Source organism: Tachypleus tridentatus, chromosome 3, assembly GCF_004210375.1.
Source record: "Tachypleus tridentatus isolate NWPU-2018 chromosome 3, ASM421037v1, whole genome shotgun sequence".
Classification (NCBI taxonomy): domain Eukaryota; kingdom Metazoa; phylum Arthropoda; class Merostomata; order Xiphosura; family Limulidae; genus Tachypleus; species Tachypleus tridentatus.
In genome coordinates, this window is record NC_134827.1 from 80,636,486 (window position 1) to 80,653,119 (window position 16,634).

The 16,634-nt window shown below is 31.6% G+C and overlaps 1 protein-coding gene across 8 annotated transcripts in view; it reads left to right on the forward strand.

Annotated features, from left to right (window-relative positions):
• The window catches only part of LOC143247325 (2',3'-cyclic-nucleotide 3'-phosphodiesterase-like), a 29,803-nt gene continuing 13,169 nt past the window's right edge, over window positions 1–16,634 (forward strand). Inside the window, exons 1-6 of one of the 8 annotated variants that reach the window (XR_013026512.1) lie at window positions 860–1,066; window positions 2,452–2,606; window positions 6,629–7,220; window positions 7,702–8,433; window positions 13,057–13,127; window positions 13,278–15,612. Coding sequence is in view for 6 of the 8 variants with exons in the window: in XM_076495173.1 (XP_076351288.1) it covers window positions 2,484–2,606; window positions 6,629–7,220; window positions 7,702–8,420 (1,434 nt within the window). In the remaining 2 variants the exon portion in view is untranslated. The other 7 variants (XM_076495175.1, XR_013026513.1, XM_076495177.1 and 4 more) reach the window with 7 other exon arrangements.

Sequence of the window (16,634 nt, forward strand, 5' to 3'; positions counted from 1 at the left end):
AAGACGGGGTGTTAAGCAGCCCCACCTTCTTGTATTTGACTGTAAATTATTTTATCTACATGTTGAGCTAACCATCTCTCACTTTGCAACTCCTTCTTACACCACTATTTTAGGCTACATTTTACCAACAAAAAATTGGATTGACTAACACATTATCATGGTCTCAATCACAGGTTTGTCAGGCCCTTGATGCATTAATTTACATGCACTGTTGTTTCGTGTGGCTAGCGATTACGAGACTTCTAGTACATACGTAAATAAGATTTAACATTGCAGCTGGAATGACTCAATGTTTTTGTCCGTATCGATAATAATTAATGTGCAGTTTGTTGTGAGAAACACCCTTTTAACTTTGTTTATAAAATAGCTTTCATTAAAAAAAATCCAAACCATAATGTTAATAAAGTACTTTGAGGTGTAAGTACTTATTGTCTTTGGAAAAAAGCCAACTGATAAACCAGACAGTTGTCAGAAATTATTAGTTGTGTTTATTAGTGCTTTCTCAGCACAGTTTTAATTACGTACACGTTCTTCAATATATATTTTAATAAAATTAAAGTCTCGTAAGTCGTAGTTCATATTCTTAATAATGAACTTTCATTATGAGTTTTTTTTTTTGTATTATTGGTTTGGTTTGTTTTGAATTCCGCATTAAACTTAACAGTAATCAGCGAAATAGAAGGAATACAACCTCACACTCTTCTTAGATTATTATTAATTGTCTAACTAGAATTTTCTTTTAGAAAGAAATCACTTATTTTGGGCTATAATTTAATTACAATTATTTTGTCAAATATTCTCTACGTGCCTGTATCAATAATCTACAAGGCAATGATAAAACATTGTAGCTTCGAACCAGTATTATGTTAACAACAGTAACAAAGTTTCTCCTTTCGATAACTCGTACCACAAAGTAATATAATACGATAATTGGGTTGAAGTTCAAGTTACGATGTAATGGTAGCTAGCTGTATGACTCGAGTGTTGGACTTGCAGTAGAGACTCATAAAGTGTTATTGATATATAATGTCTATTAGCAATTGAACTAGACTGATTATTAGTTTAAGTAAGAATATATAATTTGTAACATTGCCTTTCTTAATATGTAAATGGTTAAATCTGTTAGGTAAATTAATAGTATCACTGACACATGTAGCTATCTGTTAAGCTTTATTAAAATTTTATTCATTACAATAATATGAAAAATTGACAGAGTACTGTTGTTAAGTAAAACTCTTATAACCCAAGCTCTTTTGAAAGGTAGACTTTTTTTATTTCAGGGGCAAACTGTTTTGTTGATCTTTCACCTAGAAAAACATTCAACTGAAATGTCAGATCCACGTTAAATGTAACTGCTAACATTCATAAGCATGTATATATATTTATATTTATTTCAAGTGATTATCGCATCGTCTGATGAAGGTAGATGGCTTCAAGGTTTAGGTGTGTGACAAAAATATTTAAGGAAAAACACAAAACTTGTATGTGTTTCTTTCGATTTAACATTTCTGAACTTTCCCTTTCACCACTTAAGTGGTCCAGACCACACAGTACACCAAGTACAGGAAAGTTGTCCAGAGCCATGTTCTCTATTCTTTACAAAAGAAAACACGTCAGTAACTTCAGTTTCCTTCATGTTGTTATTCTTCATCCAAATGATGCATTGTTTTTTAATTCCATTTAAAAAGAACTAAGAATCATAATTGACATCTTCAGGCATATGTAATCAATAGATATCAATAGGATTTAAAGATGAAGCAAAATGTTGATAACCAGGGAATTTTTATTTTTATCCAGTTTGAATAAGTTCTGTTATTATATACTATTTCCAAACCAATAGGGATCTGGAAAGTTGTTATACTCTTAATTTGAAACCATAAATTTAAAAATATTATTGCAAAAAATTAAATAGCCTAACAACATTAACAAATATAAGGGCTTGTTATACAGCACCCTACATTGGCTGTAGTGTGTGTTAAGATAACTTTGTGAAGGAAAGAAGAATTTCATTTTATGAGAAATCAGGATTAACTCACCAAAATACTGAAAATAGAAAATATGTGTAAGAATATGGTTTGAGACCAGTAGTTTTTCTGGTGGAGAAAAGCTAGGGGAGAAATTCAGTAACTCAAATAAGCTAAGAAATGTTACTGTATTTGTAATTCAGTGTATTGTGTAGTGTATTAAGTGTCAATTTTTATTATACTTTTTTTCTGATTGTGTTACTTATAAAGTCACACAGAAAAGTATGTCTTGTACAAGTATGAAAAAGTGTAAGGTAACTGGAAGTCATTCTGTGTTCTAAGTTATGAAAATGAAATTAATAATTATTTACATTTAAAAAAATTAAATGTTTCCTTATGGGGAGGGAAACATTTTAGGGATGATGTACATCTATGTGGAATTTTCCAAAGCTTCAGTGCAAATAATTGTATTCACATTGAAATGCAGGAGTTTAATTGTAACACTTTGAAACTGGAATAATGGGACAGCAGCAGTCTTTGGGTGACAACTTGGAAACATCACCAGCACCTGCTGGTCCTGTTGGAAGAGATGATATTGACAACAACAGAGAAGAGTTTTTGGTAGACTTTCCATTCCTTTTGGTGAGTTTTCCTCATTGCATTGTATGAAGGTAACATAATGATGTCAGTTCTTTTGTATTTATTTTATTGAATCTAAGGCAGTAGGTACAGTCTTACATCAATGTTTGGTTGATCTCGACGAAAGTTCAATCTTGATTTTTCTTTGTCATCAACTGAGAAATCCTGGTTGGTAGTAATTTTTTTGAGGAAGTTTTGAGATTAGAAATGCCATTATGATGGAACATATTTCTTGTGTATAATAATTGTCAATAAATACATGGTGATTTACTAATTGTTGTGTTGGATTGAGGAATATTAAAACTGTAGAAAAACTAAGTAATTTGATTTGTTAAACACAACTATAGAACTTTTGTCAGAATGAAACAAAATTGATAAAACATATCTTGTACTATTAATGTGGGATTGAGAGTTAACAGTATGAAACAAAAGATTTTGAAATTCTTTTACCAACTGTATTTAAAGGTGGAAGATCAAAGCAAGATTTGATTGTGCTAAGGTTAGAAAATATTAAAGGACAGATCAGAAAGATTAAAAAAAAAACTATTTAGGAGACATGTTACATTAAGGAAAAACATGAGATAAAAATTTGAAGAAACCACGTCAAGTTTGTAGGTGTCCCAGACGTTGTAAAGATTCTTAAAACTACGGGAGGCTAATTTTGGAGCAGTTGCTTGCAGAGATGTCATTTAAAAGTTGATTATATTGCAGCTTGGAACATTAATGTTGTTGGAGACCAGTTTCTCTACCATTTTTTCCCTAACTTGTTTGGGAAGCTCTTTGGTCATTGTTGTTTGTTTGTTTGTCATATCTCTGTGCGAGTTGTGGCTTAAAGAGGGGCATTTACCCTGAAGTCAAATTAAACCACTGATCACACCCAGACAGAGACTGTTACACTAATTTTTTGACTTTCTTGCAATATTCTGATTTAGGTTTGCTGTAGCAAAACAGTTGAATGCTTATACATTTGAGAATAGTTTAATTTTCTTTGAAAATCTAACTTACTGACATAATATCAGCATTTGTTTTAGGATTCTCAGTTTGGAGTATATTATGTAGATTTCTAAAAGTTCCATTTGAAAGTTTCTAGATTGTAAGCTTGGACAGTAACAAAATGTGGAACTTTGCAGGGGTGAATACTTTTGCAAGATACAACAATTTGTTTCTTTTGTAATTTTCCTTTTGTGTTGATTTATTGTAACAACTCTGTTCAAAATACTTGCTGTGAGGGTAAAGTGAATAGAATGGTGTGATAAATAATTTGTGGTTTTATGATTTGATGTAGCTACTATAGAAAAGAAAATCAGAATTAAGTGTGAAGTTTAAAAAACAGGAATAATCCACAAGGTCTGACCAGACTTTAGTTAAGCCTTGTTAAGTGTAGAGAATACAGTTGTGATAAAATATTTTGGTTGCTTAAATCCATACTTAAGTAATGTTATTGATAATTTTTTTCCATTTCAACAATTTAAATATACAAAATAAGTTGCCATTTACTCATTAAGATTGCTCATTCCTTTTTTAGGTAAACAAAGTTTTTTAGTGAACTCACAAATTTTAAGAATAACTAAAATGTTTTACCCACAAGTTCAAGTTCACATAATGTAAACAATAACCACTCCTTCTTGATTATAAATTTAAGTTATTTCTTCTGAATCATTCAATAATTAACTTTTAAATGAAAAAAGTTTACCTATTATAAGTCAATTCACAACTTTTCACAATTCACAAATAACACACCATTGCTACAAGTCAGTCAATTCTAAGTAACTTGTATAATATTGTTAAAGTTATTGTATTTTCATATTCTTGTTTGTATTTTTAATTGATTTCAACTTTTTACTCTGTATGTTAATTAATCTAAATAAAATGTTTTAGCATTATAAATATTTGCTAATATTTTATCCTATTAATATGTCTTGCTGAGGATAGGATATGGGTCATTCTATGCCAACTCACCCCCCCCAAAAAAAATTCCCAGTTCATGTTACAAATTTTCTTGAAAAAAGTCAAGAAAAGACCTCATTTTTATTTTTTCAGCCATGTAAGATCCTAAATCTGTACTGCATGGTTGAATGAATCAAAATAAAGTTTTTGCTTAAATTTGTTCAAGGAAATCTGTGACATGAACTGAAAAGCCCTAAGTGAGCTGGCATGGAATGACCCATATGTATATTATGAAATGTTCAAGAACTAAATGTTTGTTTCTGCATACACATGCCAAATGTTCGTTGTTGCTGTCATTGTTCACTGTTTATCAGTTTTCTTTTACCAAAAAAAATTTAACAACAACAGTTTGAAACTTTCACAGCCCAAAAATGATAGGAAAAAACAAACAAATCTAAGATAAGAAATTTTCATTCTCAAACTAGATACTAATTATCAAGTTCATGCAATTTAGTTTAGTGTTTTGATAATTAGAGAAAACATATCCAGGAATAACAGTGATACTTTTACCACTTCTTAAAGGGATAATTATCAAATATCTGAAACAGTGGCATAAATTTTGAGCAGTCACCATGTCTCTTAATCAGGAACCTGGGTTTAACTTAAATAACAGTTGTTGTTCTTTTAAATTCTGAAGGTTACAAAGATTTATTTGACCTTCCTGTTGGAATAAAATTGTTATAATAGTATTAGTGACATAATATTATTGGATAAGTTTTTTGTTTTTAAATTTATTTCTCAAGTGGATGGCTAAATAAGTAGATGTTATTAAAGTCAGATGAAGTAAAGTACCTGGAGTTTAGGTTAGTGTGTTTTACTTCTAGTGTTTATATCATTCATCTGTTTATAATTGTTATTGTATGGTTAACACCTGTTTACAATATTTATACACTTTTTAGTTGCCGTTGGCAGGAGGGTTTAGAAAATACAATTAACCCCAAATAAAAACAAGTATTTTATGTACAGTTACTTAAGTAGAATGTGCTGTTATCTTTATAATTCCTTTGTTGTTGTTTTTTTAATACAGTGCACCACATCTAGACAGTGAAATACAAATTTGTAACAAGTAACATATGTATGCATACAGAAAAAATTTGGTATGTTTTGGGTGATTGAGTGTAACATTCTGCAACAAATAATGTCATATATAATATTTTAGGTATGACAATTAAAATTAATGGTTTTCACCTCCTGTAGTAAATTATTATGCAGTTTGAGCATACATTGATGTGCTGTTTAATTGGTTAATTGACTGTTAGCATGCTGTTAACACATTATCTTATTCTAGATGTTATTTTGAAATATGAAGTTACCCGAGTTTAAGACAGATAGAGGTGCTGAGTTTTAATAGTGATTTGTTTATTATAATGCTTCTTTGAACAAAGGTGCAAAAGTGGGTGTTAGTGTTTGGCTTACTGGCATTTGCTTTACTAGGCATAACAGTACTGTCCTGTTAACCACAAATTTGATGTAACATTTTATTTTCTGATATGTTCTGAAAGTAAACATTTGTAGTGCTAATGTCCTTCCTATACAGCTAACATGTTAAGAAGAGACTATTATGGTTTTTGTATTTTTTTAGTTTTTCAGTGAGAATTAGGTGCTACAGATTTTAAACAAAATGAAACATTTTTCACTAGTTGTTGATAACAAAATTACATGCAGTTCAGGAATGTGAATTTTAATAAAGTTTAAAAACAAATTTGTCAGGTTTTTTAAATCCTTTGTCAGTGTTTTTTTTATAAATCAAGTATCTTGTTTATTGGTTTAAAGTGTAATGATATTGGAACATAATTATGTGATACAGTCATTGCTGATGATTTGAAATAAATAGAATTTAAGAAGAATGTGAAATTGGAGTCACAGTAGTGACCATAGATTCTGCAAAAATTAGCTATTGTAGCTTAAAAACCTGATAGTTTCACTTTATGTTTTGCCAAGTGTAAATGTACTTTTCTCTTCCTTGCTTTTACTGTTTATTAGGTAAAGTGGTGCAGTACCATAACTGTGTATGTCATTTCTCAGTTTTATACAGTGTGAGGAATCATGTTGATTTCAAAGGTTGTTTCTCAATATAGGATGACAGTACTGTAAGATACATCAAGGGATCCAGAGTGATGGTTGTAATGAGAGGCCTACCAGGAAGTGGAAAGTCTTACATTGTTTCCATGTTCAAGGAAAAGTATGGAAAATCCTGTGTTGTCTGTTCAGCAGATCAGTACTTTTGTCGAAATGGAATATACAGATTTGAACAAAGTAAGCTGGCTTATGCCCACAATTTTTGCCAGGAGAAAGCAGAAAAGGCCTGCAGGATGAATACACCTGTAGTTATTATAGATAACACCAATGTTTGTCGCTGGGAAATGGACTTTTACAGACAGTTAGCTAACACAAAAAGTTACATACAACTTGTTGTTGAGCCGAAGACACCATGGAAGTTTAATCCGGAAGTACTTGCCTCAAAAAATTCTCATGGTATAACAGTAGAGATAGTGCAAAGGCGTCTCGAACAGTGGGAACTTGTCCGTCCTTTATATTTTGGCTGGTTTCTGAACCACTGTGACTCGCTAAACTTCCTTATTATTGCCAAGGTCTACTTGGAAAACTGTATGAAAGTTGAGAAGTTTCTGACAGAATTTCAGGAACATTTAATGCTGAGTAGCTGCAGAGGTAAGTTATCAATGTTTGTGTTATCAAACGTACAGTTATCCTTCTTATCTGTGCTGTTAAATACACGTGAGCACAGCAGCCTCTATACAAAAATATTTGGATGCTTCTTGGATAATTCTTGCACTGTCTTAAGTACAGGGTTTGAGCTTACTTTGTGCCAGAGAAGATATTTTTGTAAGTGGTGTATACATGTTTATTATACTCATAGAAGGATGAAAATAACAAAGTCCATTCCATCTATGGAAATCTATTTGATTTAATTTGGTAGTTGGAAACTACGTTTTTTTCTTCAATTTTTACACTTTAAAACTTCCAACAATTAAATTTTTTTAAAACAAACTTGTGTAGTTAAACATCATGTTACTTACCTGAAAATCTCCACTATATTCTCTGGTTGAAAAATTACTTGTAAAAACTTGCCATTTATAATTATTGGCTTCTTTATGTTTTTCTTACAGTCTAACTGTTCCCACTTTTCTAGACATATATAGCTACTATGGCATCACTTCCAATTCAAGAAGATCACCAATGTTACACTGTACAACTAAATTTTGTGGAAGGAAGCAGCAAGAAGCCCAAGTATATTTAGAACAAGGTGTTGTCCAGAAGGCGTATGGTGCAGTATTTGAGCTAGGAATTGTGGGATTTGTTATCACTCCTTTAACATTTGGAGCCAGAGTTTCTCTCACCAAGGATGAACTAGAACTCTGGTGTCAGAATGATTACAACAGTACACCACCGCTTCAGCAAGGGTTGGATGTCCTGTCAAGTGTCCTCAAGACACCCAGCCAAGGGATGAGAGGTACTACAAATCACAGAAGGTCGGAACTAAATGTACAAGTTGAAAGTAACAGTTGGAATTTTATTTCACCCCATTCTAGTTGCATTCCTACTCTATGTACCTTGTCGAGTGAATCTTTGATCAGTTCTAACAGATTTCAGCCCATTCAGGGCCAAGGACAAGGAGCTCACATTACGCTAGGACTAGCCTTTGGGTCAAAAGCTGTCCAGACACTTTTTGATCTTCTAGAAGCTGTTGAACATGAGTCAAAATGTGGGGAAAGTATTGAGTCATTCAACATTCTTGGTGGAGTTTTACGTAGTTATGGTGAGGGAATGTGGGTTGTGTACTTAGACAGACCAATGTCAGTAAAGGGACTGTTTACGTTTTATATGGGAGAGAGTAATCGTGTGGAATAGTGAAATGCCAAAGGTAGAAGTTTTTTTTTCATCTTCTTCTTTACATATGCCTTTTTATCTTTTTTTACATAAAGTTTTGGAACAGTATATATGGTTTTGTGGCATGTTATTTTACTGTAAACCCAAAACAGATGGTTGACTTAATGATTTAAGACCATTTTGGATTTTTTAAAAATTCTCAGTTTGATTTTGTATTTAATAAAGTTTGTTAATTTTGCTGTTAAATCCTTTTCACGATTTAGCAGTTTAGGTATTTAAAGAGAGAAATACATCTTTGTTTTTCACATGTAATACTTTAGCTGCAAATGATAAATGTTTCTTTGTTGAAGTGATTTTCTTGTTTATAAAACCTGTACAAAGGAGTTGTACACCTGACAGGTAGTGTGTGTTTTACATTGCATTTTTCGGGTTAACTTTTTGTCAGCTCTTTGCCAAAGATCATGAGATAATACAAACAGTGATTTACGTATCATGGAAATTAGGATCTCAGCTTTATGGAACAAGAAGAGTTCCTGTTTGGAAGCAAGTTAAAATTTATTGAAGTTTTCCTTTTCTTTGATATTCCTAGGTCTTTCTTTTTATTTTTCTAAATCCTTTCAATGTGTTGCTGATATTTCTTTAACTGAAAGAGACTGAAACAACCAACTGTTTCCACATCACTTGGAGTTCATAAGTGTTTCTTAAATGCTTTGTGTATGTCTTTTAACATAAATAATTATGATAATATTTTTTATATAAGCTCCATCATAAAAAATATTAGTTTCTAAGTTATTAGAATGGTTAACAAGAACCAAGCTAACTTGATATTAGCTAATATAACTACCAGTATTATAAGTATATATATGCATTTTAAGCAGTTGAAACAAGCCACTAAAACTAAAGGAAATGTTATAATATTGATTAAATGTAATTTTTTTCTAACTTATTTCACTTTTTCGTGATGGGTCGTGGATCAAAGGCTGCATCATTGTTTGTTAACTTGCATTCAAACTTTTATTGAACTTCTATTTTATGAATCTGACTAAGTTTGGTATCAAACTGTAGATTATAATTCAAATGTTAATGTTATGTATGAGTTAATTTCCTAATTTAAAAATAGGTATTAAGATAACACATCTAAGTATCAATTTTTATGAGTTACATAGTATACTGAATGCAGCACTGGTTCTGAATGGAGCTTTTGATGTCAAAATAAAAACTTCTATAGTTTTGTACAAATTAGGAACTCAGATGACCAATACTGACAAGCTAGAATATAAAATAAGAACCTTCTTGATGATGAGAAACCCACTCGAAATAAAAGACCTGAAGATGACCTAGGAAGGTCAAAACATTGTTTTCTACTTATCAATAAATGTGTTAATACCCATACCAGCTGTTCTGAGATGAAATAAGAACCTCATGTCTTTTATTTTGCTGAGATATGGTATATGTACTGAATCAAACACTGGGCTCTGTTCACCTCTTTCTGTACACTTACTTCGAGTAATCAACTGTGATTAACAGCTTAAAATATTTTCTTAGTGGTTTTCTCAGCCATTTTAATCTGTTAAAAAGCTACCACATTCTTTAAAACCAAGTTTTAAAGGAGGTAAGTTGTGTCTTTACTCTGCTATGAGTTTGATGTTTGTTTAGACCTAAATACAGCTTAGTTACTAAGCTTGAAAATTATAGTGGAATTATAAGGTATCAACACAGTAATTTATAATTATTTTAGTTATTCAACTGTATGTCTACATGTACATTAAAAAAAAATTCTGCATCATCTGAAAAGTTCTTAAGATAGAAATTGATGCAGTTTTTTGTTTTGGCTTGTTTTTGAATTAAAATAAATTATATAATTAGTCAGATGGGAGTTTGGATTTACTGTTTTTAATGCAGTATTTCCTTATTAATTTCTTATTTCACTTCATTAAAATGCAATCTTCACATATATAACCTAAAAAAATATTTTTGTTCATATCCCCCACAAGAGAACTTTTAAAAGATGTTGCATTGGAGTTCAAAGATTGTAATTAGAAAATATATTTTTTTTTCCTTTATTCATTCATTGTTCTATATTTTAATGAAAATAAGTTTAATAACTTATTTCTAAGTAGTAATAATTTGTATACAGACACATATATATATATAATGTATAATTGCAATGTGACTGTATATTACAAAATTCTAGTGTACTAAAATATAGTGAAGGCTAAAGGTCAGTTCTATATTATTGGATATAGTAACATAAGTGCACATGCACTGCATCAATTGTAATGTTAGCCAGGCACAACTGGAAAGTTTATATAATATTCTGATACTTGAGTTTTTTAGACTGAACATTTGTATTTTTGTGTTATAATTTGTAGTCATTCTAAAATGAAAAATAATTATATTTATATTCCTAATTTTTTTATGATGGTTATGAGTTCAGTCAAATTGACAGACCCAACTTGGTCAGAATAGAGAAAATAACATGAAATATAGTCTTACTGAAAACAAAATATTTGAAATGTACTCAGGACGTTTTAGAGATTACAAGTAATATTTGAGACTTTTTGGTATAAAAAATAGTTTTTAATCATAATAGAAAAATCACTTTGCACTGGGACTACTAACAAAAGACTCAATATTTTCACAAATAAATCTTTATTCAAAATACTTCATTAAAAATTGATTTTTTGCTGTACACAAACCTTGTACAAATACGCATACTGCATCTAAAGTTATAATATAAACACTTAACATGTTCAGGTGTGTATTATACCATGCCAATTATGAAAGACTTAAATATCAAATCCAACACTTTTGAAAAAAAATGTATTTAAACCTATTATTCAACATTGTTTGCATGTTTAATTGATATTTGTGATAAGTCTTGAATTTGTCATACATGAATTGTTAGAAAGAGACCAGAAGATACCAGTACAGGTTTGGACTAACCTATCAGCATAAACTAACCAGAATATATATGTAAGTACAGGTTTGGACTAACCTATCAGTATAAACTAACCAGAAGATACAATTAATTGGAGGTTTGGACTAACCTGTCACTTTAAACTAACCAGAAGATACAGGTAAGTATAGGTTTGGACTAATCCTTCAGTGTATACTAACAAGAAGATATAGCTCAGTAGAAGCCAACTGTAATGTTTTGTTGTCTTTTTACAAGTTAAAGATTAGTGAAGTGGATTTTGACTGGCTCGTTTTAGTCAAGTGTTACTGTAATATGAGAGAAAATACTTTGTCAAAGCTCACTGTAATGTTGAGGGTTAGACCTAGACTTTGTTTTTATGTTGATAGTTGGTTAGTTTTATTTTTCCAAATCTTGTTCTTGTGTCATATTCCTTTCTAATGTGAGATGTATTTATGGAGAGTGAACAAAATGAAATTCCACATTATACTTCAGAACTATTGTAGCAGAAATTATCAGAAGGTGTATGAAACATAATTGTGTTATATTAGGTGTAACTGTTGGAGCTTGAGAAATGTAACATAAATTTAATAAGGATTGTGATATGTAAATTGGTTTTTTAAGTGTTTATGGTTTGGGGCTTACATCTAAAGCACCATGAAAAGTATCTTAAACTTATTGATAGGCTGTTGATAGTGTTCTCTTAACAACTTGATATTTATGTGTAGGATTTAATGCATTAATTAAGAGTATGGTAACTGTTAATAAGTCTGAACTCTGTACAAAATAATTACCAAAACCAGTACATGCAAGTTCTTTTGGATTAAATAGCTAAGCTATATTTGGTTAAGTGTGTTTAGGATTGAATAATTTAATCAACAACCTATAAGTATCAGTGACATCAGTTAGTGTCAAGTAAACTAATTGATTAATTGAAGCCATGATGAAATCAATTAATAAAAAATTAGTTTTTCGTATTGTTACTGTTTTCAGTTGTTCCTAACAATTGATTAGTCCAAATTACATTTGAATAGGTTGGTATGAAAATCAACTAATCAAAATTAGTTTTTTGATTGTTTTATACTATCTTCAGTTATCTCTAATGTTTTAATGAAACTGAATTCAAAGTACTACTTGTAATTTTTGTCCAAAGATTGTTGTATTTTGATACACAGGTTGTCAGCTTGATAATTAAAAATATAAATATTTAGTTTCCTTGACATTACTATTGTTATGCCATATAAGGTTGTTGAATAAAACTGATTTTTCCTGACTAGTATGATTTCACTTAATTAAAAGAAAATAGTTGGGTGACTTTTTTTCAAGTATGAACAGTTGGGTGACTTCCTTAAGAGTAGTGTTTCTCAAAGTGTGGTCCAAGGACCCCTTCAGGAGGTTTGTGAGGTCAAAATTATGTTCATAATATAATTTCTTCAATGAAACGTTTTGCACGTTTTCAACCAAGTGAGGGAATGAGAATGAAAAAGGGCAAGTAACGTGTTAGTATGTTTCAGTCTTTGAGAAGGAAGGTTGTTTCTTCAAGTTCTAAGATTTCGTTTCTAATGTTTTTGCATATGTAAGAGATATTATTTTGGATCAAACTTTCATTGAATTTATTTGGGAGTTAAATGAGTTTTAATCTGTATGGTCAATAAATTTGGACTTTCCTCTATTCTAGGAATAAATACATATAAATATTATACTTGAGCTTGAATAAATTGCAATCTATCATTCTAATAGAAAAATTTGGAAGCAGAGATATAAATGCAGAGAGGAATCAGACAGCAAACAATTGTTCAATCGTTTGAGAAGTAAGTACACTTTGTTTTATTTTACAATAATATTTAAATTTTTTTTGAAAACTTTTCTAAATTTTATCTAAAACCTATTATTTTATAATTTAATTATATATTTTATTCTAAAATAAAAAATTATTTGTACATTTTTTCTTATATTTAAAGACAGATTGTTGGCTTAAAAAAAGGGAGATTAGAAGACTCGTTTTCTCAAAATACAGCTGTACCATCTACGTCCAAAGATGCTGAAAAAGATTAAACTGACATATCAGAGAGGTTTCTGGCTCATGGAAAAGAGGAATCTACTCTAAACAAACTGGGCTAAACTGTAAATGAGAAAAGAAAATATGATGAAAGCCATCTTTCCCTCGGCTGTTAGATGTTAATAATTTACCTAGGCTCAGCATGGCCAGGTGGGTTAAAACGTTCGACTTGTAATCTGAAGGTCGCGGGTTCGAATCCCCATCGCACCAAACATGCTCGCCCTTTTAGCCGTGGGGGCGTTATAATGTGACGGTCAATCCTACTATTCGTTGGTAAAAGAGTAGCCCAAGAGTTGGCGGTGGGTGGTGATGACTAGCTGCCTTCCCTATTGTATTACATTGCTAAATTAGGGACAACTATCGCAGATAGCCCTTGAGTAGCTTTGCGAGAAATTCAAAAAAAAAAAAAACAAACAAATAATTTACTTTATTGTGTCTTATGCAACAGAAAATGTTCAAATAGTATTATGGCGCCAGTTAAGTTGCGGCGTCATTTTGAGACCATTCATAGTGTAAAGGGAAAGAGCCTGAATATTTTAAACATAGACGTGATCAGTTCTTTAAAAGCAAAAAATTATTTGTTACAGCTTTTCAAACTAGAAATGAAAGAGTTACTGAAGCATCTTACAGGGTAAGTTATTGTATTGTATTGGCTGAAGAAGCGCACACAATAGCTGAGACTAATAAAGTCTTGTACAGTTGACATTGTTGAATACATGCTGGGTGAAGTCAGTAACAGAATTCACGGCAGTGCCACTTTCAAACGATACAGTAACTAGTCGAATTAAAGAACTAGCTGCAAACATGAAGACTGAGTTAATACCTCGTCTGCAGAAATGTACATTTTGCCTTACAAATGAACACATCTATATATGTGGTTGGACTTGCTGCTTTACTTGTATTTGTCCGGTATCAGCACCAACTAACTATCGAAGATCTTTTATGTAGATTCTTCCCAACAAACACAACTGGTGCCGAAATATTCAATGCGTTGAATAACGTCTTTGAATCTCATGGTTTATCCTGGAATAACTGTGTTGACATTTGCACTGATAGTGCAAAAGCAATGGTGGGTTAAAGTGCTGGCGCCTTAGCAGGAATCAAGGCAGTGGCACCAGACTGTACTAGTAGTCATTGTATTCTCCACCGCCACGTACTCGCGGTAAAAAAAAAAAAAAAGCCAGTTTCACTTAAGAATCTCCTTGATGAAGCTGTAAAAATTATTAATTTTATTAAATCTCGACCCTTAAGTACACGTGTTTTTAATATTCTGTATGATGAAATGGGAAGTTCGCATAACGCAATACTGGTGCATACAGAAGTACGATGGTTGTCTTGAGGAAAGGCACTTGTGCGATTGTTTGAGTTGCGAGCTGAACTAGCTGCTTTTTTCATGGAACGCCATTTTTACCTGAAAGAATGACTGACAGACAAACTATGTTTATTCTGACTTGGGTATTTGGCAGACATCTCGAAAATGAACGAAGTGAGTCTGTCACTTCAAGGAAAACAACTGACAGTATTTGTTGCCAACGGTAAAATTCGAGCCTTTAAGCGAAATTAGAATTTTGGACAACTTGTATCCGCCATCGTGGGCTTAACAGCTTCCAAATACTTAGACTTTTTTTTGACGAGATCGATAGTGATATTAACGAGTATGATTTCTTGATATTGTGTAATGAAATTTGTCAACATTTGGAAGATCTGCGTAACTCAGTCAACCAATATTTTCCAAATGACCATTGCATGATGTTACAAAATCATATATGGGTAAAAGATCCATTCAAAGTGCAGGAGAGACCAATGGATTTTAATGTAACAGAGTACGAAAAGTTCATTGACATGATTTCAGATTACACATTGCAGCTAACCTTTGAGAAACCACCACTTGTCAAGTTTTAGTGTAGTGTCAAAGAAAAATATCCACAATTATCTGAAAAGGTTGTTAAAAATACTCCTCCTTTTCCAACTACATATCTGTGTGAGGCCGGATTTTCTTCATATGCTTCAACCAAACATCATATCGGAGCAGATTGAATGCAGAAGCAAGTATGAGAATCCAGCTGTCTTCTGTTAAGCTAGACATTAAAGAGATTTGCAAAAATGTAAATAATGTCACTCTTCTCACTAAAAGTTTTTTGTTTTGGAAAATACAGTTATTTTTCATAAAAAATGTTTGACATGTAATGGGTTTATTGTTATTTTTAAATGAATCAATCAATAAATATTTTAAAAAGTTCTCAGTTTTAATTTCTAATACGGTAAATATCGATAGATATAACTCACATTTACAAAAGCTCTTTGGGGAGTCCTCAACAATTTTTAGAAGTGTAAAGGGGTCCTGAGATAAAATGAGAACCACTGCTTTAGAGTGTGACATGATGTATTTGTCTGACTTTTGTGTCGTGATGGTTCTGAGAAATAGTAGATGGCTTGGAAGTGTTTGTTGAGGTGGGAATGTGGTGTTTGATGTCAGTGTTTTCATTTTGAAATGTTATCTTATAAGCCACATGGTTAACTGGCCAGGTTAAATAATCTAGAGGCTTTCTAACCAACTGGTCAAACCGGTCCCGCCTAAAATCAGCATGGATTTTTTTGGTATCGATGGCTGGTGCAAGTTATAACTTATATAACAAATATTACTTTTGGGTGCTACCGGGATTTTTTTTAAACAACTGGTTTTAATGACGCGTCAAACGAACGTACAAGGAAGTTCGATTTGTACAGTTAAAACATTCAGTATACGTTTATTATTTTCTCTAGAGGCCATAACAAATTATTTTTCCTCTAAGCTTTTTATATTGAAAAAATCATAAACGCTGAGCATACATATGAATAGATTGTATCCATAATATTTACTACCACATCTTTATTAATGATTTTTCTTTGGGGAGCAAAGAGTACATTCTGTAAAGACGAATCAGTGTTTTTTTTGTTTTTTTTTCATATGGTTTAACCTTCTCTCTTATAATACATTTATAGCAATTTTGCGAAACTGAAACAACGACCCATCGACTCCTGGATTCATAATCTGACACGCTAATTGTTAAATCACGCACGGGTCGGTTTGAAATTGACGGAGCTCATTGTCAGTATACACTTTGGCTCGTCCTAAGCCTAAGAGAAATTGGCGTGTTATTGTATGTCAAAAAAGGAAAAAAAATATGGTAGCTGATGACATCAAATAGGATGCTGATATAGAATAAATATCAACCAGAAAGCAAGTTGAATGTTTGATTCGTGCCTTTGTGATAAACCA